The 25,071-nt window shown below is 31.3% G+C and overlaps 1 protein-coding gene across 5 annotated transcripts; it reads right to left on the reverse strand.

The window, feature by feature from the left end:
- Positions 1 to 2,168: 2,168 nt before the first annotated feature.
- On the reverse strand, positions 2,169 to 4,518 carry LOC105798715 (40S ribosomal protein S20-2). 5 transcript variants are annotated; one of them, XM_012628904.2, is made up of 5 exons: positions 4,369 to 4,490; positions 3,783 to 3,825; positions 3,331 to 3,457; positions 3,060 to 3,173; positions 2,169 to 2,548 (listed from the first exon to the last, which is right to left on the reverse strand). In XM_012628904.2, the coding sequence occupies exons 3-5, from the start codon at positions 3,440 to 3,442 to the stop codon at positions 2,406 to 2,408; spliced, it is 369 nt and encodes a 122-aa protein (XP_012484358.1). In that variant the 5' UTR covers positions 3,443 to 3,457; positions 3,783 to 3,825; positions 4,369 to 4,490; the 3' UTR covers positions 2,169 to 2,405. The 5 variants fall into 5 exon arrangements, with proteins under 5 accessions (XP_012484358.1, XP_012484357.1, XP_012484354.1 ...); XM_012628903.2 differs by having other exon boundaries at positions 3,772 to 3,825; positions 4,369 to 4,489; XM_012628900.2 differs by lacking the exon at positions 3,783 to 3,825 and having other exon boundaries at positions 4,369 to 4,518.
- Positions 4,519 to 25,071: the final 20,553 nt, after the last annotated feature.

Consider the following 25,071-nt stretch of genomic DNA (forward strand, 5'->3'; position numbering starts at 1 on the left):
TTATATGTGAAAAAATGACTAGATTATAAAGTGAAAATTGTCAATTCTGAACATAGGGACTAAAGTGTATAGATTTCGAAATTGATGTAAATCTTCTATAATTTTAGATAATAGAAGGATATAAAAGGATGTAATTAAGATCATTTTCACAATTTAAGCTTAAAATTGAAAGTAATGGAAATTTCGGTTTTAGGGACTAAAATTGAATAAAATGAAAAAGTTTAGGGCATTCAAATAATGAAATTGAATTGATATAGGCCTATTATACGATGTTATAAAAGGGATGGAATTGATAAATTTAATTGAATTATTATACTGAGATCAAGAATTGAATCAAATTGAAGATAATCAAGGAAAAGCAAAATTTCATATTAGTCCTTAAAGATTCAATCGCTTGTTGTTTTTCCAAGTAAGTTCATATGGAAATTAATTTTTCTATTCATGTTATGAATTAACTGTATTTGATTTGCTTAAATGTGATTTGATTGATTTTGGCACCAATAGGACTAAATTGCAAAGAATAAGGAATTATGGCTATTAGTAAATGATACAAAGTAGTGAAGTGGATATGGAATATTATGTGAAATATGTAAAATGTGTATGCTACTACGAGGTTTGAAATTATATGATAACGGTAACGGTGCTCGTATGAACTTAGTAAATGATTAGGAGACGAATGACATGCCATTAGGTCCCAAAAAGGAACGGGTTTGATCAGGGATTTTTATGATAGTTTGAGGTCCAGCATGTGTTGCAGATTCTCTAAAGCTTATGTGAGCAATCATCGAACTAAGCTTGTGTGAGCAACCTTGATCTGAAGCTTGTGTGAGCCATTTCATAAACAAAAACTTGTGTGAGCAAAATAGTCCCAAGTTTTCAAGTTCAATTTAGTAAAATTCTATCAGGCGAGAAAATGGTAATTTAATGGAAAAATGAAATGTTTGAAATGATTGTACATGAATGGAAATATATATTCTTGCATATTGGTTATGATTTTGTTAGTACATGTTTAAAATAAATTCTTACATATGTATACGATTATGTTATAAGTTCATGTCATGTAAATGATCTAACCTTTGAATGTGTTTGTTGATATGCATATGAAAGCATAAGGATGCCAAATGATTGTCATGCTTTATTCCAATATGTTTTAATTGCTTAATTGTTAAATTATCAAGATTAAGTTAAGTAAATTTTCATATGGGCTTACTAAGCATTCATTATGCTTACCCCGTTGTCTTCCTTTTCCTTTGCAGATTGTTGACTTGCGGAACGTGTCGATCGGATCTACGAGAAGCTCCATTTTTCCTTGTAAATTGATGATTGGAAAAAAAAATTTCCACATACTAAATTTTAATTGGTTGGTTTAGGATTCACTAAGGATGTTAACTCCAAATACCATAGTAATACACAAATTGATAGTTCATGTACCACATTGGACATTTTATGGAAATACAGGTACCAAATAATACACAAATTAATAGTTTAGGTACCACTTTGGACATTTTCAAAGTACATATACCACATTCGACATTTTATGAAAGTACATGTTCCAAATATTACACAAATTGATAGTTTCAATACCACATTGGATATTTTCAATTATAACGTACATGTGTCAAATGTGATATTTTCCATAAAAGATTTAAGTTGAATTTATAATTGTCATTAAAATTATTCTTTTATACAATATTAGGCGTAAAAGTAGAATAACAAAATTTAAATCCGTATTAAATTAGTGTCTAACTAAAACTTTAAACTCCTCTCTATACAAGTTAATTTGTAAACTATTAATTTTTCTTAAACAAATACGGATATAAAATATCCACAAATTAAAGTCTCAACTTGAATATTTGAAAAGTGTTTTTTTTAAATTCTGTTATAGATTGACGTACGTCACCATTTTATTGGTTAAAAACAATCTAAATTATATGATTAACACTATTTTGACCTATAATTTTTTAAAGGTAATGAAATTTAATATTTGATAGTTTTAACATCTAAAGAAATGGTTGCAACTTAGTTATTTGGGTTTTTCATAAGTATCTTTACTTTAAATTAAATTTAAAGATTTTCAAGTATACTTTTTCTTTTTTACTTTGGTTAAAAATTGTGATGAATGAATTAATGAGAAAATACCAACCATAAAAATTTAATGAGAAAAAGTATTAAAGAAAAATGCAACAAAAATTATATTAGTCTCCTTCATGTCCTTAAATACCACAAAACTCGTTTCTTGACATTTGATTTCAAATAAATTTAAAAAATCCAAACATAATCTTCGAATAACAAAAAGGAAACAAAACCTGGAGCCGAAGACTCACTTCAACACTAGTATGGGAAAAATACAAGCTAAGGAACCCTACAAATCATTCTAAGCAAACAGGGCAGAAGTGACTCCATATTTAAGAATCTGCAATGGTGACCTCCACCTCCACACCAGGTTCAATGGTAATCGATGTTATCTGCTTCACCACATCAGGAGAACTGAAGAGGTCAATAACTCGCTTATGAACACGGAGCTCAAACCGATCCCATGTGTTTGTTCCTACACAAGACACCAAAATGATTAGTCTTGATACATCATTACCTTTAGCATACTAGATTGTTATTTTAACACAAACAAATCATATGTGCACCATGTAGCTCAAGCATCTAACATTAGCAAAGTCAAGTTCAACATATCAGAACAAGCAAAACATTAGCAGTTAGTTCCTTCAAGAAAAAGATGGATGTGGAACTCAAAATTATTAACCAGCATGCAATTACAATAAAGTGGTATAAAATGCAGAGGACAGGGCAAGAATGCATAGACACTCCTATTTCTTGTGGGTATTATGATTACAGAGAAAAACAGAAATTCAGCAGTATTATATGCTCCATCACAACAAGATACCATTTCTAAAATCATTTCTGATGGACAGGGAACTAGAGTATTCTCCATACAATAGGTTTCTGAAACATGCTTTCAAGGTAGAGTCAAAAGAGTTTCAAACATAAATAATTGGGTAATAATGTAAGCTACACAATACAACAAGAGTCCAACGGGGAGTAAATACCTTCACCACATGGAGACTTCCTTGTGGTAATGTGAAGAACCTTGGTAGGCATTCTCACAGGTCCCTTAACCCTCAGTCTCTTATCCTTGGCACCACGAACCAGATCAGCACAAACTGTCAATTAGACATAGACATTAGACTAACCGATGATTAGTCTATCCATTTAATCCATATCAGGCCCCCAGAAAGTACTCATCACTATATGAAATTTAGCTAAGACAAGGAAAATTTGATAGAAACAAGATTATAGAGGTATAAGATAAATCGGTACCTTTCTCAAGGTTTTTCACATTCTTGGAGGAGAGAGTGATTCTGATCTTGTGTATCTGTTCTTGGGGCTCCTCCAAACCAGGCTTGGTCGGCTTCATTGCAGCGTATGCCATAGTTTCTTTTGTGTTCTGTTCAGTACAATCAATTTCTAATAAATAAAAAAGTTATCGTCCAAAAGCAATTCACAAAATTAAAAATCTTAAGACTCAGTCAGCTTTTAGCTAGAAATATCAATATATAAACGATATTGCAAGGGGTGACGGCAATTAAATGCACATCAATTTTCTCACAAAATTCTCTCTTCAGTTTCAGTTCTCCCTTATTTTCTTTCTTCTTTTTCCTCATTCTTCTTTACCGATTTCTGAGTTGAAACATGTCATAAGAGATAACAGTCTGACTAGAACTCAAAAGGAAATGGGTTAATTGAAAAAAGGATGCTGACAGGATTGTCACCAAGGTTGAAAAAACTAGGAGCAGTTGAAAACGTAGCTGCAATCTGAAATGCAAATGGGAGAAAAGTTCAGAGGTTGAAATGAGAAATATGTTTAAAAGATGCAGATGATGAAAGGCTCAATCAGAGGAATGGCTAAATTTGAGTCAAAGCTGAAAATTGTATTGTGAGTTGCCACAACAACAAAGTAATAAATCCAGGACTGCGGTTGCTACCAAAAATGTTGGTAGGTTCTAGGATTCAGACTAAATACTCCAAGGCCGAGTGTCACAAATTCGATGGTGGGGATTGTCAAGGATGGTTGCCTAAAATGGTTCTTTGAAGTAGATCAATCCAATGATTTTCATTTTAAAACAGTAAAGGAAATGTTGCGAAAATGGGAAAAGGTTGTAACCCAAAAATTGTGGGTTTTTACTTGTTTGATTGAAGATCAATCCCGTGAACTGGAGCTAAAACCCAGAATAAAGAAAACCTAAAGCACTGTTCTTTCTTATTTTGCACATTAATCTGACCCCAATTCCAAAGCAAGCTATTTTACACATCAAATTAAAATACCAAGGAAAATAAAAAGGAAAGAGAGAAGGAAACCTGGAAGAAGTGGATGAAGTGAAAGAAGTTAAGCAACAGCCTTTGGTTGCCTCTTTCCTCAAAAGCCAACGGAGTAAATATATTTTTAGAAGATATGCAAGGGGATCGGTAGCGGCAGAGGCTTTTATTATTAGGGTTAGGGTTTTTAGTTGGAAGACTCCACCAAATAGATTTACGGGTCGGGCTGTAATATTTAGTGGGTAAATTACTTACTTGGTCACCAAGCTTTTAGGGTGTTCCATGCAATTTCGTCACCTAACTTTTAGGGCGTTTTTATTTTAGTCACTCAAGCATTAAATCTCTATCATATAGTACATGCCACATCATATTTATATTTTCATTTTGGTCACCCAAAAAATATCTTTTTTTAAGTATTTAGGGTAAAAAAATCAAGAATTAAAGTAAAAAAGTAGTAGATGTTGAAATGATACACAAAATTGTTAAATTGTATTTGTTTATCCCATTGCGGAAAATACTAAATATCTTTTTAATATTGAAAATTTTAAATTTCAAAACATTAAAATAAGTTCATAAATTGTTGAAAATTTTTTATCCATTGATAATGTCAATCGATTTGTTACTATAATATTGAAATTAATTAATTTAATCTCCTCTAAATTTTAATATTTTATTTTATGTTTCCATATTATCCTTAACGAAAAGAACTCAAATAACTCATTTTAATAATTGTTTACGAAACTAAAAGTTCTTTTGGTTATATAATCTTGAATATTCCTAAACTAAAACCAAAACAAAAATACTTGTAATTAATTAAATTAATTATTTGTTCTTCATTTGGGTAAAGAAGTGATGACAAAATTATGAGTTTTATTTGGTATGAAATATAAAATTAATTAATTTGAAGGATTTTTTTACTCTTAGCTTAACATGAAAATTTTAAGATCATATAATCAAAAGAAATTTAAGTTTCAGAGACAATTACTAAAGATGAATTATTTGAGTTTAATTTGAAAATGAAATAAATTTTAAATTTTAAATAAAAAGTAAATTTTATCGAAAAGTTGAAAAATAAACTTAGAATTTTAGGAATATTGTAAAACAATTTCTAAATAAAATGTCTAATCTACCCTTATTCTATATAGGCGTTGAAATTAAAAATTGATTGAAAAATCTAATTTACCCTATTTTACTCTAAATAGGAGTTGAAAATATATAATATATAAATATAGGTAATTAAAATGTGATAAATAAAATAATATATTAAAGATCATATTAAAGCAAAATTTCACCAATATGTACATAAATAGAATTAAAGAAAAAAATGAATAATATGATTTAATATTCTAATAAATAAATAGAAAGCAATGATAAATGGATCACTAATAAGAAAACTATAAAAAAAATGTGTATTAAACATGTAAAATAAATAAATTCGTGCAGTTGAACTAAATTCCTTTCATCTCGAAATCTTAAAGAAAAACTCAAAAATTGACCTTTTTCATTTTAAAAAATGGGAGACCTTCAACATCATAGCCACAGTCGACCATATACAACTACCGTTTACTATTTTTAGTCCACTAGTTCTCATCACTATCCTCGCATTAGTTCTCTTGTTCTTCATGCATGATCCTTCCTTTTCTTTACCAAGAAAAGAGATGGGGGTTTTATACAAAACCAAATTTTGTAATAGCAAATGTAATTAAACCAATGATTTAATTGAAAAATATCAATTTATATGTAACTCCCAACTTTACTACCTCATACTAATTTTGTTTTGACCACTTTAAAATTAATAATACTTTTAAGTCTAGATTATCCTAGTTTAACATACCTATTTTGTCCTTTCATTAAACTTAGTATACCTATTTTATCCCAATTTACTTAGGTAAGAACTGAAAGTATATTATACTAGAAATATAAGATAAAAATTTTAAGGGTAAACTATAAAAGTAGTCACTTTTTTTTGTCTCATATTACATTTTAGTCACTTATGTTTGAAATGTTATGTTTTAGATACGAAGTGGTCACTCTACCATTAAACTCTATTACCTCCCTAGTGGCAGCCTACGTGACAATCCAAATGGATTTTAAATGCCAACTTGGATGTCTAACTGCTGAGATGAAAATATGTTTTTAATTAAATAAATTTAATTTGGACTGCCATATAAGACATCCAAGTTGGCATTCAAAACCCATTTGAACTGCCACGTAGGGCCGTCGTCAGGGAGGTAACGATAGAGTGACCACTTCGTAACAAAACGATAACGTAAGTGACTAAAATGTAATATTTCAAACATAAATTACTAAAATGTAATTTGAGACAAACAAAATTGACTATTTTTGTAGTTTACCCAAATTTTAAAAAATTGATAAAAAAAATTTATACATAAGTATATCTTTATGATAGAAAACATAATGGAATTGTTTAATAACAAAAATAATCACATTATATTATGATATCTATAGGCAATATAATATTTTTTGTTCTAAATTAATTTATGTTATTGGAAAAATATGTACATCACATATATATAATAAGTATAATTACATATTATTTATTATCATAAAATATTAACCCAAATTAAAAGTGATATGATTTGGTTAATGTTTATTGGGCTTTAGTTATAAAAATAAAGTATGGGTCAAATATGTCTAGATACTCTAGTAACTAATTTCTAATTGATGATGGGTTGATTAGAAATTAGGGTTAATATGCCAAAGTTATAATTAGAGTTATGACCCCAAATTATACATACGTAACTTTTTTAATACTACATCTTTAGAACAAATAGAGCCACCTTCTCAAAATTGCTTGTGTGCTAATTTGGAAGATCAAAACCATAAGATCCGAAGATTTCAAGAAACCGGTGGATTTAGGTACGTTTCCGCATTTAGTTATGTTCTTAATGATCTGACATGATAGATCTAGATTTGTTTAGTTTTATATTAGATCTTGTTTTACGGTTCATAACAAGTGGCATCCGATTCTCGTCATGTCGAATCATTGAGAATGAGTTATTTATTATTATTGGATTAATTCATTCTTCAGATTTTAATAAATTTAATATATGGATTTAATGTTTCTGTAACACTCCTAACCTATCTTCATCGTCGAATTAGGGTTACGAAGCATTACTAGTCAAATATAAAAAAAATTTGTCCCTAAATCGAGCCTTGGAGGCCCTAAAAATAGCTTAAAAGCAAATCGAGACTAATTTGAAAGAATTCAGAAGTTTTAAGAAAAAGATAGAAAAATTGAAAAACAGGGGTCACATGGTTATGTGGCCAGACCGTGTAACATTCGAGCAAAGAGACACACGCCGTGTCCTAGCCCATGTCCTCACTCGTGTAACTCACTGAGTAGGGCCACATGGTCGTGCCGCAAGCCGTGTGCCAGACCGTGTAACTCTCTGAGTTGCCACACACGGCTGTGTGATAGCCCGTGTCGCCACGCTATGTGATCCATAATTTGACCCTAAAATCAAGCCATTTCAAGTCCAATTCATACCAAACCATTATTACCATTTAGGTATACATCTAAAGGACTTAAACATCATTCAACCACACCAAATCATGCCATTTCAAATATCTTAATTCATCTAACTAAAACAATTTGACCATAACTCAATCACACAACCTAGATCACTTAGCCATTACATTTTACCACAAATGACCATTTCCAAACCATCACATACCAAAAGGACCTTATATACAAGCACTTAAAAGTCACCAAATTAACACAACTTCATAAGGCACTAAAGTTCACCAAATCAACCATAATTTCCAAAAGCCTAAACATACCAAAACATCCATTACAAAGAACCTATGCCATTATTAACCTTGGCCAAAATACACAAAATCTACCGATATGACTGCTGGATAGTGTGATAGGTCTCCAACAAGTTTTCAACTGATCGAGCTTTTGATAATCTATAAAACAAAGGAACTACGTAAGCAGCGAGTGCTTAATTAGCTCGTATAAACTTAAATATAACTTACCATTTCATTAATACAATTCATAGATTAAGCATAAATCATTACCAATGTCATAAGCTTAGTATAAGCCTATACAACATCATCAAACTCACAAGTTAGTACACTTGTTCATGATACAAATGAATTTAACCATAAGATAAGTAGATTTCCATATGTAAATACATCATTTAGCTCATAAATCGTTTCATAAGATCATGATTCATTCCATTTGAATACTTACCATTTCATTTCCTTTTCTTACCCGTTGAACCATCTAGAATTACATCGAATACTCGGGAAAGCTCACACATAGTATACCTTCACATATAATCGTAACCTTTCAGATCTCGAATCAACTTATTGGTCTTATGGTATATCTCAGTATAGAGAATGGTACCAAAAATCTGTATTTGTTTATAAACTCTCTTGGCAGATGCAATGCTCATACGAGTTATGAAATTGACCTGCTCACACGACCTCTAGGTCAGAATGTAAGCTACACGATGCTTCTCACATGATTTGTGGAGAATCCACAACAAATGTAGGACCTTAGCCGTCAGTAGGACATTCAAGACCAGCACTCGAGACGTGAAATCCCTAATGACATGTCATTTGTATCCTAAAAATTCTTAAGGTTCAACCGGGACTCGTTATCTGTCAATTCATCACAACATCAATACATTTATATTTACATTCATTTATATTAAAACAACATAGCATTTAGTCACTTTAGCTAATATTAAAATGATCATAGTTCATACTACCTCGATAACTAGGGCGTAGAAGTAGAATCAAACATTAATCCGAAGCTTTAGCTTTTCCTCAATTTAAGTCCGAATGTGGTTTATCTTGATCTAAATAGATAATTCCAATAAATTAAGTACTTCTAGTATTCCATATTTCATATTTATGAAAAATTATGAAATTGCCCTAATTTTAACTTTTCATAATTTAGTCCTTAAGCTCATAACTTGAAACTTAACCATTTTAGCCTAAATCCAACTTATCCAATGTTACAAGGGACCTTGAAACAATCCATAATTATTAAAAATTCAAAATAAAATCCATGAATTTATACTTTTAACAATTTAATCCCTATTTCCAAAATTCATCAAAAATCATTTAACAAAACATGTTTATTTTATAACAAAGATTAATAATCTATCAACTAACATCAAAAACACATTCAAAAAAATCCATGGCAAGTCCCTCAACCTTTAAAATTTTTGCAAATTAACCCTTGGGCTAGCTAGATTAAGCTAAAACAAACTCAAAAATATAAAAATAATTAAAAATGGGGCACAAAATCATGCCATGCAATGAAGAATTCAAAACCAAAGCTCTCCACCTCTTCAATGGTGTATTTATTCAAGCAAAGAATAAAATAGGGAAGATGATTTTATTTTAAGTTTATTTACTCATTTACCATTTTACCCTTAATAATAATAAAAATTTTCAATAAAACCTTGTCCTTGTACATCCACTAACTCACTAAATAGTATAATTACTATCTTAGTCCATTAGTTTAAGATTTCATAGCCATTTGACCCTATTAACTAATAGAAATCAATTTTTACATTTTTTTACGGTTTAGTTCTTTTTACCTAATTAACCATTTAAACATCAAAATTTCTTAACGAAATTTTAATACGACCTTAATATAATCCCGTTGACATTAAATAAATAATAAAATAATAAATCATTTGTCGGAATTGTGGTCCTGAAACTACTGTTTTCGACACCACTGAAAACGGGCTATTAGAGTTTCGATTGTACACGTATTAAAATTTTTGAATTTAGGTTAAAATTTTAAGGTTTTAATTTTCTATCCTTTAACCAGTTGATTTGGTGCTAATTGATACGTGTATATATTATGGCTTTATGTTTGATAATTCTTGATTGAAAAATACGGATGATTGTTGATAAGTTTTTCTGGCTTTAAAGTGATCCCGTTTATATTCATGCTGTTTACGTTAATTTGTTAATGTACGAGACACTGGAAGGAGTTTTGTAAGCGAGGTTGGAACACTGGAATTATTCTTGCGGATTGGAATTACAAATTCTTCAAGTTTATGTGTAAGCAGCCTGTACTTATTTGTATTTCTTTGGTTCTCTCTCGGATTTACTGAAAGACTATGTAGCTTGCTTTCTATTTGCAATTATGATGATATTTTTTAGAATCAGATCTTAGACAAGAATCTGGTATTGACTGGCAATTAGAATTTTCAATGCGCTAAATTTGAAGGTCCTGCTGCGGTTGAGGATGTGGTTGTTAATATTTACATAGCCAATTATGTATCAATGTGCATGTTTTATGATTTGTAAGTTTGATTTCATATTTAAAGATTTTTCTTAAAAAAAAGAGTTAAAAGAATAAAGTTTTCGGTTCCTACTGTGGTATTTAGAAATAATTTTAAATTTGAATATTAGTATATTTATATATTTTAAAATAATTTAATTGAAACAATAAGTTGTCAAAGTGAATTCGTTGAAATTATTTTGTTCTAAAATATAAAAGGTTGTGTGCATGTAATTTAAGCTACGTTAATATTGATCAGCCCAAAAGAAGATTAATATTTAACAAAAATACATGTGCAACTGTGGTAATAAACATGTGACGATTATTCGATTTTACATGTGAGTAATAAATCGGTCTAAAGGAAGATCTATTATTCAACATGTTTTTATTGTCTGCCTTTGATTACTACAATAAGATATCACTTACAAGTTAATTTTTTTCCAAAATGAAATATTAATGGAGTATTCAGTATCTTAAGATAGAGTTTTCCTTTATTCAAATTATTTTGGTTTAAATTTGAAGCCCTATGTGAGGTTGTTTTGATTTATTCAACTATTATTATACTTTCCAACATCATTGTATGCATTGAAACATTCAAGGGTATTATGTCGAATAAGATTACCATGACTAAAGAATTCAATGTGATATATAAAGAAGAAATGTTTTGAAACAAATAAATTCAAATTTTGGCTTTGGGATTTAATTAAGAATGTCTAATATTATAAATAAATTAGATGAAACAAAATGCCACCAACGTGACCTCTTTTGCGTAGACTAGTTTATTTAAAATATCAACATTATTATATGTTTTGTAATTCATGCATTTGTTAATTGACCTAAAGGTAAGTTAATATATGGTAGAATTTCAACAACATTTGTGGTGATAAATGTTTGAAAATTATAAGGTACTTTATGTGAACAATAAGTTAGTCCAAAGATTGGTTCATTGTTTGACATAATTTATTATCAATGTTTTATTACTACAACAAGACTATCACTTCTTTGTTAGTATTACTGTCCAAAGACTTGATATTAATGTTGTGTTTAGTATCTTGAGATTGGATTATCCACTATTTTGAATTTATTGTTTACTTATGAATATTCACGTGAGCTTGTTTTTATCTATTTTGTTTTATATCTAGTTATAGCTTATCTTCTGCTGCCACAATATCTGCTAATATAAATTCTATACCCATGCTTAATGGGACTAATTTCAAGGAATAGAAAAGACACTTATAGTGCTTGGCTGTATGAAAATAGACCTTACACTAAGAGAAGAACAATCTGCATCTCTTACTGTGGTAAGCACCCCTGATGCTGAAAGGGACTTTGAGAGGTGGGATTATTCAAACTGCATGAATCTAATGATCATGAGCACCACATTCCAAAAGCCTTTGGGGGCATAGAATCTGAAGAGATTACTCAGGCCAAGGGTTTCCTTGACGAAATTGAGAAACGTTTTTGCAAAAACGAAAGGTTGAGATGACATCACTTCTGACTTCTTTGATGTTCGTGAAGTATAAGGGTCAAGGAAACATGAGGGAGTACATTATGGAGATGTTTTATGTACATTATGGAGGAATTGTTTGTTATTATGGTTTTGGTATCGAATCCTACATCGTTTAACTGATTTAAAATTAGTTACAATTGTCAAAAGGAGAAATGAACTCTAAATGAGCTCATTTCTCATTGTGTGCAAGAGGAAGAAAGGTTGAAACATGATAAATTTAGAAGTGCCTCTAAATATAGCAACTTACATTCTGAATAGAATATCCACTAAAGCAATTTCAAAATCACTTTATGAGCTTTGGATAGGTCGAAAGTTTAGTGTAAAGCACTTTCACATTTGGGCATTTCTAGTTGGGACAAGGCCTTATAGGCCACATGAAGAGAAATTGGACTCCAAAACAGTGAGTAGCTACTTTATCGGTTATTCTGAGCAATCTAGGGGTTATAAGTTTTATGATCCCATAATTAGAAATATTTTTCAGGCAAGAACTGCAACATTTTTTGAGGATGTTGAGTTTGGAAGGAGAAATAATGTAACACCTCTTACCCGTATTCATCATCGAAATAAAGTAAGAAGTGTTATCAAACGATCTGAAATATATATATATATATATATATATATATATATATATTACAAAAATTTTGACATAATTCCTTTTCATAAACATTCAATTCCTCCTGCAAATTCTCAAACACAATTTCAAACAACTTCAATATTTCAACCAAATACAATTATATGTTCGGACACAATTTATCCATCCACAACATTCTAATTACTTTGTTAATAGTTTAAGGAAACAATTTATCAATTAATATACACCAACATTTTAAACCAAACAATATTATATATATATATAAATTTATACCACATTACATTAAGTCATCTATACATGCCATTTTTCAAAGTATTGGTAGCAAAATACCCAAAAGATGATGATGATAGTGTGGATGATGTTCTGACCCCGTCCAATTCCCGAGCTGATTAATATCACTATAAAACAAGGGAAAAATAAAGAAGAGTAAGCTTATATCTTAGTATGTATGTATGTAATTGATAAATAAATTTCTAGCATTATACCATATATAATATAATTTTTATCACACATAAATCTATTATCTATTCAATTTCCAGCAAACTATTTCTCTGCATCACAGTCACTAAATTATTTTTATCTAGAGCTACAGAACTCCAAATTAAGATCCGCAAATTTTCTCTAAAACTAGAATAATATACTGTCTTACCATAAAATTTTCATAATTTTTGGTTTAGCCAATTAGTACAGTTTATTCTCTAAAGATTCCTCTGTTTCACTGCTTGACACTTCTGACCTCTCTTCACTAAAATTCAGTTATCTCTTAATACAGAGTTAAAATAATGTTCCCACTTATTTATTTTGAAAATATATTCAATAAGAAATTTAAGAATGTAAATTTAAAACACAATTATTTTTGTACAATTTTTAGTGACTTTCCAAAGTCAGAATAGAGGATTTCAAAATAATTCAGACCTTGTCTCACTAAAATTCCAATATCTCAAAATATATAACTTCTTTGGCCATTCTTTCTGTTTTATGTGAAAGTAGACTCATTAAAATTTAATTTCATGTCTTATTCAACCACTAACTCAATTTCTACAATATTTGGTGATTTTTCAAACTAACATCACTGTCACTGTCCAAATCTATTCTATTCCAACATCCCTCATTCACATAGCACTATAACCATTTATTTTATAACACAATACAAGACTTCATCACTTCAGTCACTCTTTCGCAACTTATCACGTTCCAATCACATACTCATATCTCATTGAACATGTCGGTATAACAACAAATATTTGGGGTTTTTCACACAGTACTACCCATGTAACTTTTATCATTCGATACACGTAAGAGCCTTCACATAGTACTACACACGTGATCAAGTTTTACGGTTCACGTAGTAGCCTTCACATAGTACTACACACGTGATCAAGTTTTACGGTTCACGTAGTAGCCTTCACATAGTACTACACACGTGACCCAAGCTTTTCGGTACACATAGTAGCCTTCACTTAGTACTACACATGTGACCATCATTTATCGATTTACGTAGTAGCCTTCACACAGTACTACACACGTAACCAAAGCTTCTCGGTACGCTTTGTAGCCTTCACTTAGTACTACACATGTGACCATTATTTATTGATACACGTAGTAGCCTTCACACAGTACTACACACGTGTTCATCAATACCTTATTCAAATATTTACCATTCCGACAGTTCCACAAAAATTCTTACTTTCCAATAATTTACAATTTCTCCATAGCACATTATAATATCAATCTTTCCACTCAACTCCATAACCAATTTAATAATTCGATTTAAATCACTTTAACCATTACTTGCAGTTGGTATATCCATAAACCAAGCTGATTTTAAACAAATCAACTATCAATTTCAAATTTCTAACTTTAGTATAACCATTTCATATCCAACCCTTTCGCATCTATTGTCAAGAAATATAAAAAAAATAATTATAACAATGTATTAATTACATACAACTTACCTTGATACAAAATGTAAAGATTTTGGAATTTAATCCCCAATCTTCTCTTTTCCCCGATTAAGGTTGACCTCTCGTCTTTCTTAATTATGAGCTGGAAAAAGCAAAGAAACCCTAGCTATGGTGTCCCTTAAAATTCGGCAGCAACTATGGAGAAGATGACGCCATTTTTCCATCTTTTTCCCATTTTTTTTTCTTTTTATTACCAAATGACTAAAATGCCCTTTCTTAAAAAATCTATTTCACTAATTCTATGCTCATTTTTGTCCATCAATTAACTAATGGTCTAATTACCACATAAGGACCTCCAATTTAAAGTTTCATAACAATTGGACACCTCTAACATATAGAACCCAACTTTTGAACTTTTTACAATTTAGTCCTTTTGACTAAATTGAGTGCCCAAACGTAGAAATTTTCGAATGAAATTTTCAAGAAATTTTTTCGTGAAATTGTAGACCATAAAAATATAATAATAATTATATTTTCCCTCGTCGGATTTGTGGTCTCAAAACCACTGTTCCGACTAGGCCCAAAATCGAGCTGTTACAAATAATGTTAGAGACATTGCTTTTGAGGAGGAATTGAATTCTAAATCAGTTACTACTATCCTCGGAACTCGTCCATCCACTATCACACCAATAATGTGGTCAAGCCACCCGATAGTGTAGACAAGCTACCAGATACAGAATATTGTGGTCAAGCCACCAGATAATGTAAACAAGTTGCCAGATACAGAATATTATGGTCAAGCCACCAAATTTTGCAGATATACTACCAGATAATATGGTTAACCACTAGAATGTGCAGATTATTAAACTGCCAGAATCTTCTTCCTTACACATAATCCCAACCCCATGTATGTGATATGACATACATAACAAAACTCTTGCTTGGCATGCTTTACATGCAAATCAGATCTCAGTACAAATTAACACAGTGGTATGCTTAACATGCGAATCAAATTAATAACATAAACAGTGGGATGTTTGTTTTCATGCTTATTAAATAACGCCATATGTCACAATACATGAGTGACAGGAATAACATGGTATCTCATTTAATGGAAAACATACACACATTCACAACATCACATATATGAAAGTTCAGATTTACTTGGGAATCCTCTTTTCAGATGAATTTATCAATCTATTTGAATACATAGCATATTCACACATTTTCGCATTACAAAATTTCTTAAACAAATATTTAATATTATCACATTTATTTAATTAATAACATTTTCATACATTTTAAGATAAATAAATCCCCACACCTGATTTCACAAATTCTGATGGTATCAACAAGTATCCATCTCTAAGGGAGGAGATTGATCCTTGAATCTTAATCGGCTGTTCAAAACGTATACTTCCAAAATATGGAGTATAGATCTAGGATTTATGAATATTAGTTTGCAAATGCACAATAAAACTTAATATTAGAATCATCTTCATCGAAAAGTAAAAGAATTAATTATGGTCAGAGGATCTTCAATACTTACACAATATCGAGAGTAATGAGGCTTAATGATTCCTACGACGATTCGTTTAGAGAGGAGGGTCCTCTACTAAAAAATAAAATAAGATGAAGAATTAGGAATGTTATCGATAAATCTTTTTTAAAAAATAGAATATAATGCTTGTACATATGAAAAAAATAATTACAAGATAGAGGAGAAGAAGAGGATAAAAAATAGAGAAGAAAGGTAAGGATGACAACACTGACGTAGAGGCAGTGGAGGTTTGGCGGCGGTGGTGTGGTGGCGAGATGGTGGTTTGATTGGCTAAAAGTGGTGGAGGAGTGGAAGAAATATGAAGAAAAGGGGTGATTTAGGTGGTGAAATGGAAGAAAAATAAGAGAAAGTGGAGGAGTGGAAAAAAGAGAAGAGGAGATTAAAATGAACAAAAAAATAAGTGTTTAATGTGGTAAATGATATGTTGTGTATAGCAATACTTCGCATGTTGGGCTTGGATGCGTACTAATGCAGGATTGTAAGGTTGTAGCTTATGCCTCGAGACAACTTAAGCCACATGAATGCAATTATCCTACCCATTATTTGGAGTTGGCGACTATTGTTTTCGTTCTTAAAATCTAGAGAAACTACTTATATGGTGAGAAGTGTACTATTTACACTGATAAAAAAGTCTCAATAATCTCCTTACCCAGAAGGAACTTAACTTGAGGCAGCATAGATGGATTAAATTGCTAAAAGACTACGATTGTACAATTGAGTATCACCCTGGGAAAACTAATGTAGTGGTCGTTGTTTTGAGTAGAAGGACAATGTCTGACTTGAGGGCTATATTTGCTCACTTATGTTTGTTCGATGATGGGGGTTATCTTGGCTAACTTGCAAGTAAAGCTTGTTTTGGTACATGAAATCAAAGATAAATAGAGTTTGGATTAATCTTTAGCACCTTAGTTTAAATAGGTTAGAGATCGGTTGATTGAGGATTTTGGGATCAATTCTGGTGGAATTTTCTACTTCAAAGGGAGATACAGTGTACCTAATAATCAGAGTTTGAGATAATCTATACTTCAGGAAGCATATAGTAGCCCTTATGCTATGCATCTTGGAAGTACTAAGATGTATCATGACTTAAAGGAAGCGTATTGGTGGCCGAGTCTTAAACGAGAAATAATGAAGTTGTTGTCGAAATGTTTGACTTGCCAACAAGTTAAGGCTGAGCATTAGTTTCCATCGGGGTTATTACAACCAATTCATATTCTGCAGTGGAAGTGGGAAAGAGTGACAATGGACTTTATTAGTGGATTTCCTTTAACATTTACTAAGAAAGATTCAATTTGGGTCATAGTGGATAGATTGACCAAGTCTGCCCATTTTATTCCTTTTCGCACTGATTATTCTCTTTAGAAGTTATCTAAGCTTTACATTTCGGAGATAATGAAACTGCATGGTGTGCCAATGTCAATTATTTCAAACCGGATCCTCATTTTACGTCTCGATTATGGAAGAAGTTGCACGAGGTTTTGAGCACTTGGTTGGACTTTAGTACTGCTTTTCATCCACAATATGATGGTTAGTCAGAGAAGGTTATTCAAATTTTAGAAGATATGTTGAGAAGTTATGTGACTGACTTTTAAGGTAGTTGGGAAGAGCATCTATCAATGGCAGAGTTAGCCTATAATAATAGCTTCCAATAAAGTATCCAAATGGCACCTTACGAGGCTCTTTACGGTCGTAAGTGTCATTCGCCTTTTTGTTGGGCTGATTTGGGTGAGAAGAAGTTGCTGGGTCCAAAGTTGATTTCAGAGAACGAGGATAAAATTTAGCTAATTCGAGATAGGTTGAAGGTAACTTCTGATAGGCAGAAATCGTATGCTGACTTAAAGCGCAAGGACATTGAGTTTGATGTAGGAGATTTGGTCTTTCTTAAAGTCTCACCATGGAAGAAGGTTATTTGATTTGGTCGAAAGGGGAAGTTAAGACCTAGGTTCATTGGAACTTATCAGGTGCTTAAATGAGTTGGTCCTGTGGATTATTTGCTTGAATTACCTCCTGATTTGGATCACATTCATGATGTGTTTCATGTCTCGACGTTGAGGCGATATCGATATGATCCCCTTGCATATTGTTCTAGTTGAGGAAATCAAAATTAAATCGACTTTAATGTTTGAGGAGGAGCCTAGGAAAATATTGGATAATGAGGTTAAAGTTTTAAGTCAAAAGCAAATTCCTTTAGTTAAGGTGCTTTGGAGGAAACATGGCATCAAAGAGGCTACTTGGGAGTTGGAGGATTCGATTTGGCTTCAATATCCTCACCTTTTTGAATCAAGTAAATTTTGAGGCCGAAATTTCTTTAAGAGGAGGTAGAGTTGTAACATCCCAAAATTTAGTTTAAAAGTTTTGGGGAATTATTTCAAAGATAAGTAAATAACCTAGAGGTGAAAAAGAAATAAGGAAGGATGACAATTAGATTTAGGTCCCAAGTTCAAATCTCTTCCCTTACAAAATAGCTAAAAGTTTGCTAAAATTTTCCTTCTCCCTATTTTTGTGCTGCCCTTACCTTGTAAACCTAGGTATAAATATCTTATTTATTTATTTTTTTTAGAGTTTAGCTCTTTTTTACCCTAGCCGCCCCTCCCTCTTCCTCTTCTCTTTTCTCTTCAAATTTTCTTTTCTTTTCCCTTGTGTGCCATCGTCCAAATCACCAAGATCTACCATTATTTTTTTTTGTTTCTTTTGCAATGATTTCTTGCACCATTCTCCTCTCCTTCTTGCTTTCATTTTTCCATACTTTCCAGCCTTAAATCTAAAATCTTTAACCCCCAAGAACGATCTCCATTGTTGCCTAATAGGCTCCATTGCGTCCCTTCCTTCTAGCAAGTGTAAGTGTAATTTTTTCTTTCGTTTTCTTGAGGAATCTTTCAAGAAAATACCAATTTTCCAAATCTAGAATTGGGGTGGTTTTTAATGATTTTATGGGTAATGTTCTAGCCTTCAAAAGTGAATTCAATTGGCTTTCAAATCATCCCCAATTTGCCACCATTGGTGGTGGTGTGTCATGCCTAGAGGCACAAAAAGGGGCTTCTATTTTCTTTAATTTTACCATCTATTTTCAGAAAAATATTGGTCTCGTAAACCCTTCCTAATCAGTCTCTAATTATGTGCGACTTAGGAAAATTCAATCTTGATCGTTCGACAACTTGGATCTAACAGTTCGGGAAGTGTAAGTGCGGTTGGTTGAGGGTTAATGCGTAGTTTCGACTTAATTGTTTGGGAAATTTTTAATTGATTGGATTAAGGTTTTTAATGATTGAATAGCTACTGATTTTTCAGTATTTAATTGTGTTAGGTGCCGACTTAAATGCTCCAAACCAAAATTGAAGCCTTTAGACGTTTGTGCGTATGTTTCACATTAATGGTCTGTTTGTTTATATGTAAAAGGTTTTACGGAAAACGTTTTCTGCATTTTCCTGTGTTTGTTCAACAGAAAAAGGCTTCATCAAAGGAAAATAACTTACAAATCTACGTAAAATAAGCGATTTTTTCTTGTAAAATGACTTACTATTTTGAAAAGCATAAGCCATTTTCTGAAAAAGAGCTCTTCTATAGGTAACTTTATTTTTATGTAAAAATTAACTTAAATCAAGCTTAATATTATTATATTGATAATAAATTTTATTTTAAAAATACTTAGAATATTAATATAAAATATTATATTTTTAATATTATTAAAATATAGATTTAATTATTTATATTTAATCATATAATTAATAATTAATATAATTCATTATTTCAAGAAATTATTTAATATTTCAATTCTATTTTAATAATAAATTTTAGAAATAATAAATTTAAATAATATTCTTTCTTGAAAATATTCCATATTAATATTTTAATAATAAATATTTATTACAATTATAAAATATTAATTATAAATGTATTTGATAAAGGTTAAAATATATCATAAGTCTATGTACTCTTCATAAATTTGTAATTTAGTCTTTGTACTTTTATTTTCAAGAATTTAGTCTCTCTACTTTTGATTTGAAAATCAAGTCCAATTGTTGACATTATTAATTTTTTTGTCAATTTTGTTGATGTCACATTTTAAATAAAAATACTCACTTGGTAGTCATGTAACTAAAAATGATGTTGTAATGAACTTGAATTTAAGAAAACATTTTTAATATATGCAAAAAGAATGTTTATAAATTTATAGATATAAAATAAACTTAATTAAAAATGAAAAGATAAGAAAATCTCAAATGTATGTTTGTTTCATTGAAAACAACTTTTATGCAATATTTTTAAGGAATTTATCAAACAACTGAAAATATTTTACATAGATTCATCCAAAAACCCAAAAATATTAACTTTTCCAAGCAAGTAAGTCATTTTCCAGAAATCATTTTCCGGAAGCCATTTTCATTGAAACAAACAGACCCTAAATTAGTGTAAGTAACTTGGTCGCTTTGGATTGGGAATTTTTATGGAAACGTCAATTTGATTAAATTCTTATGGGTATGTTCTAAGATTTATTTTGATAGTGACCTAACTCGATAAATTCCTACTATTTTAATTTAGGTTCAATTTAAGGTTTTAAGGAGAAATCGTGTGCTTCGAAAGTACTGCTTCAAGAGTGCGAAAATAAGGTGTGGGTCCTAACTCATTAACTTGAATTTTTAATAATATTATAAATGATATAAATGTGGATTAAGCTTGCTGGTCGGGCTTAGTTAAATGACTAAGTGAATGTTTTAAAGTGGCTAAATCAGGTATGTTACTAGCCTTAACTAAATGGCATGTTTGCAAAGTTGCATGGTTGATTAAATGGTTAATTAATTGGTACTAGTATGAATGGTTTGTTAATGTTATGTATGATTGTTTGCATGTATAGCATGTATTAATTTGGAAATAAATATTGAATGCATGAAATCTTGTTGGGTAAAATGCCATGAAAAGTATTGAATGAAAGACTGCTATACATGCACTTGATAAAATGTCATCGAGATGATGGTGAAATTGAACACTTGATATGTGATCATTATAATGTGGGCATATAAATAATGCTACAGAATAAAAATGTATTAAACATGCATTTGATTGGAATCTGTATGACATATCGCATATGCATGGGGTGAGATTTTGTGGTTGACGGAGAAGTTCTGTGGATTAATGGCATAATATATAGACTGCATATATGTTGTCAGTGCACTGCACTAGGAGTAATGAGGAGAACGGTAATTATATTGCACTTTATGTTAAATGGTAGTATTTCTGCATTATGTTATATGGTGGTTTAACCACATCGAGCTTTGCTCGCAATGTTTGGAGTTTAGCATACGAGTTTTAGGGAACTCGTGGTGTGTAGCGAATGATATAGGTAGGATTTCATCATGCATTATGATATGTTCATGACATTTATGAATTATTATCTTATGATATGTATGTGTTGCAAATGTAATCGTGGTGAATGATATTTTCGTGTATGATTGAATGTTCTCATTGATTTGTCTCACACTAAGTTAGTTAGCTCACCCCATTGTTTCAACCATCTCAGGTAATGCTTAATATTAGGACCAAACATGACATGCAGACCTACGACAGACTTTGAATATTCTTATTATTTCGTTTGGATTTTATATTAAATTTATTTGATTTTTGGACTGTAGAGATATTTGAACTGTGATTGTGTTTTCTTTCTGCTTTGGATTTTCATGCATGCATATTTGATATATGGATTTGGTTTTTATAGGGTTATTTGAAATTGGACAAAGCATGATATTTGGCTTAAATAATTAATTAGTTAATATCGAAATTTCTGCTGCGATAAAAGATAATAAAATTCTCCATAAGGAAAGTTGAGTTAACTGTTTTCTAAACCACACAAATTCTAATAATATGACCTAAGAATGGTAGGTTTAATAAATGAACATTTTCCAAAAATAAGAAAGATAAACCGAGATTTTTCCTAAAAGAGAGGGTACTTAAAGTTTTCAACGAACGATGGTGTAGTAGTGTCGCGTAGGTGACCAATGTGATCTCCACGATTCGACCATAACATCTAGGCCAGGTTCGAGAGGTTACACTAACTAGGTCAATTGGAAGTCCTAATTTCGGAATATATTGATTGTACGGAAGATTTTAGCTTTCTTGGTGCTTGCTCCTTACGTTTGGCCCTGTGTCGTGACACACCATGCTTTTGTCGTGAGACGGCATCAACATGTGGCAATTGGTCTTCTGACTTCACGTGTTGCGTCTCTGGAACTTGTACTCCACCTGGTATCATCTATGAGGCTCTTGGGCTGCTAAATAATCATCTTGCACACTCAATTGAACACATTAGAACTATGTAAGTCCTGAATGAACCTGATAGGTCAATAAACATCAATTTATGTGTAAAAACACTTATTTTTGTACTTAAGCTATAAGTGTTGAAAATAACATAATTAGTCCTAAAATGCCTAGAAAACAAGCCCATAAAGTGCCAAGATGTACCAAAGCTACCACCTCATTTGGTCAAATATCAAATGCCCCCACACTTAAGTTTTTGCTTTCCCTTAAGCAAACTAAAAAAAATAAAAAATAAACATGCATAAAAAATATGTACTTGAGCTAGCTTGGTACAGGAAACTGGAGCGGTGCATAAACATTCGAAAGAATTGCCTAAATATATAATTCTAGCTAGAAAATTAAAGAACTTACAATTATTTAATTATTTATAGTCAAACTAAGTAGTTCAAAATATTACAAAGCAAACAAGTAAAAGAAAATTAAACATAGAATTCCATTTGTGGTAATGACAAATGAAACATCAAGGCTGATTTGTTCAACCAAATGAAATGCCTATCCCTTTTTTCTACTGGAATCGCAAAACTACCAAGATGTTTTAATTAAGGAGGTATCTTTTTTGCGATAATAACACTACATGTAACATCAATGTTGATTTGTTCACCCTTTTTCAATTTTTTATGCCTAGCCATAATTTCCTTGAGGTATTTAACATATTTCTAAATTTTATCAATGAGTTCCAAGAGGGGCAAATTAACATTGAGGGATTTAAACAAATTGAGGAAGCTTATAAAGTCTGCTTTATACCTCTTTTGTTTGTCATCTAACCTTGACAAGAATGGTATTTTTGCTGTGCTCGATTTTGAGGTTTTCAGTTCAGCTACTGGTTTGACTACTTCTTCAATCAGTTCTTTGTGCTTGGTATATTTTACTGGCTTATCAACAGCTTTAGTAGATTTTTCCTCTTCATGTATGGGTCTTTTTGAGTTGTCAAGTTGCTTACCCAATTGCAGAGCAATAACATTGACATGTTCCTTCCAATCTCTTTGAGGATTATTATTTGTGTGGAATTCATATCTCCACGCATGGCTTGCATATCCTCTTCAATCCAATTGATTTTTTGACTGCATGCAGCATTTTCGTAACCCATAGATATTTCTTGCAATCTTTGCAAATGGGGTGGTTGATATGGAGGATTTGGTCTATTTTGCACTTGATTTTCTCCTCCTTGATTACCTCTCTACTTGAGGTTCAGGTGATCCTTCCAATCAGGGTTATAAGCATTTGAATAGGGGTTTCTTGCCATATTAGCAATATATCTAACAACCTCTAACTGATTTTCCATGTATGGCTCTATCCTTGTAGGTTTGGTAGTCGTGTCCAACTAATTCAACTTCTCCAAATTTTGTTGAAATCTATCCTTATCGCTAATTGTTTTCACAGTTAGAGGTTTGGTTTGTACGTAAATCTCTTATTTAGCCACATATATGAGTTCATTTCCATATCATTTATAATTTGATATGCTCTCTCATATGTGTGGTGCATAAAGGATCCTCCGACTACTCCGTCTATACTAGCTTTTATGTTACTATCTATGCCGTTTTAAAAAAATTAGATATGGAGCCATTCTTGCAGTCCATGATGGGGGCACATCCTTATCATCAATCTAAATCAATCCCATGCCTCGTACAATGTTTCTCCTGCAAATTGCTTAAAATGTAACCTCCCTAACTAGGCTTAGATGCTATGGCTAAATTCTGAAGGCTACATTGGCCACTAAAATGGCTCAGATAAACTTTGTAACACCCTTTAGCCGACCCGAATTATCGGATCCGGATATTGGGTGCTACACGACCTAAACACTTAATACAAATTTAAAATTGGTGTAACTCAATTACAACAAAAATCTTGTTTATTTCTTCACAACTATTGGAAAGAAAAACTCATTAATTACAACAAAACTTAAGTATAATATACAAGTCATTACAACTTAAAACCTTGATAAAGATGGACTCAACATGGCATATAATACAATTTTCCATATCCCTAGAATGTCCTCTGTATGCATAATATCGTAACTCGAACTACCACCCTGGTGCATTTCTGGCTTGGTCGCTCCTAGCACATCAACTAATTAATCGAAACTTGCATCATAATCAGACACTTTTAAGTTCGAGTGAACTTAGTGAATTTTTAACCAAGATTTCCTAGAACGTTTGTATTTGAACCTTGAAGAGTACTGAATTTATTTTCTGATATTGGCAGATACTTTTCATTTTTCTCAATAGATTCATATACGCTCATTTCTACAATTGTCTATCATACATTCATTCCACCTATATGGAGGACTACATAATTCACTTCTCATTATGGATCTATTCACAACCTCTTCCGTGATAGGAATTGATGCATTCCACATAATATATTCATATCGACATTGCTCTTGGCGGTTTCTTTTACAAATAGATGTTGAATACTTCTCTCAGGCAACATGCATATATGTCACCTTGGTGGATTCTTATAAGAACGATCCTTTAGATTGATCTGCATATGAATCTTATCTTTCTATGATTCCCAAATTAGTTGATCTCAGAATGATTCCCATACGGGTTTTACCTTTGGTAGATTCTGGTATTGAATATGGTGGCTATTAGA

The sequence above is a fragment of the Gossypium raimondii genome, chromosome 9 (assembly GCF_025698545.1).
Source record: "Gossypium raimondii isolate GPD5lz chromosome 9, ASM2569854v1, whole genome shotgun sequence".
In the NCBI taxonomy this organism is placed as follows: domain Eukaryota; kingdom Viridiplantae; phylum Streptophyta; class Magnoliopsida; order Malvales; family Malvaceae; genus Gossypium; species Gossypium raimondii.

Excerpts from the sequence above, each read along its gene's own strand:
- LOC105798715 (XM_012628900.2), bottom strand. The coding sequence starts at position 3,442 with ATGGCATACGCTGCAATGAAGCCGACCAAGCCTGGTTTGGAGGAGCCC. Across the intron at positions 3,174-3,330 it reads TGTGAAAAACCTTGAGAAAG|TTTGTGCTGATCTGGTTCGT; the intron begins GTACCGATTTAT and ends TCTAATTGACAG. Across the intron at positions 2,549-3,059 it reads GAAGTCTCCATGTGGTGAAG|GAACAAACACATGGGATCGG; the intron begins GTATTTACTCCC and ends TGTCTTGTGTAG.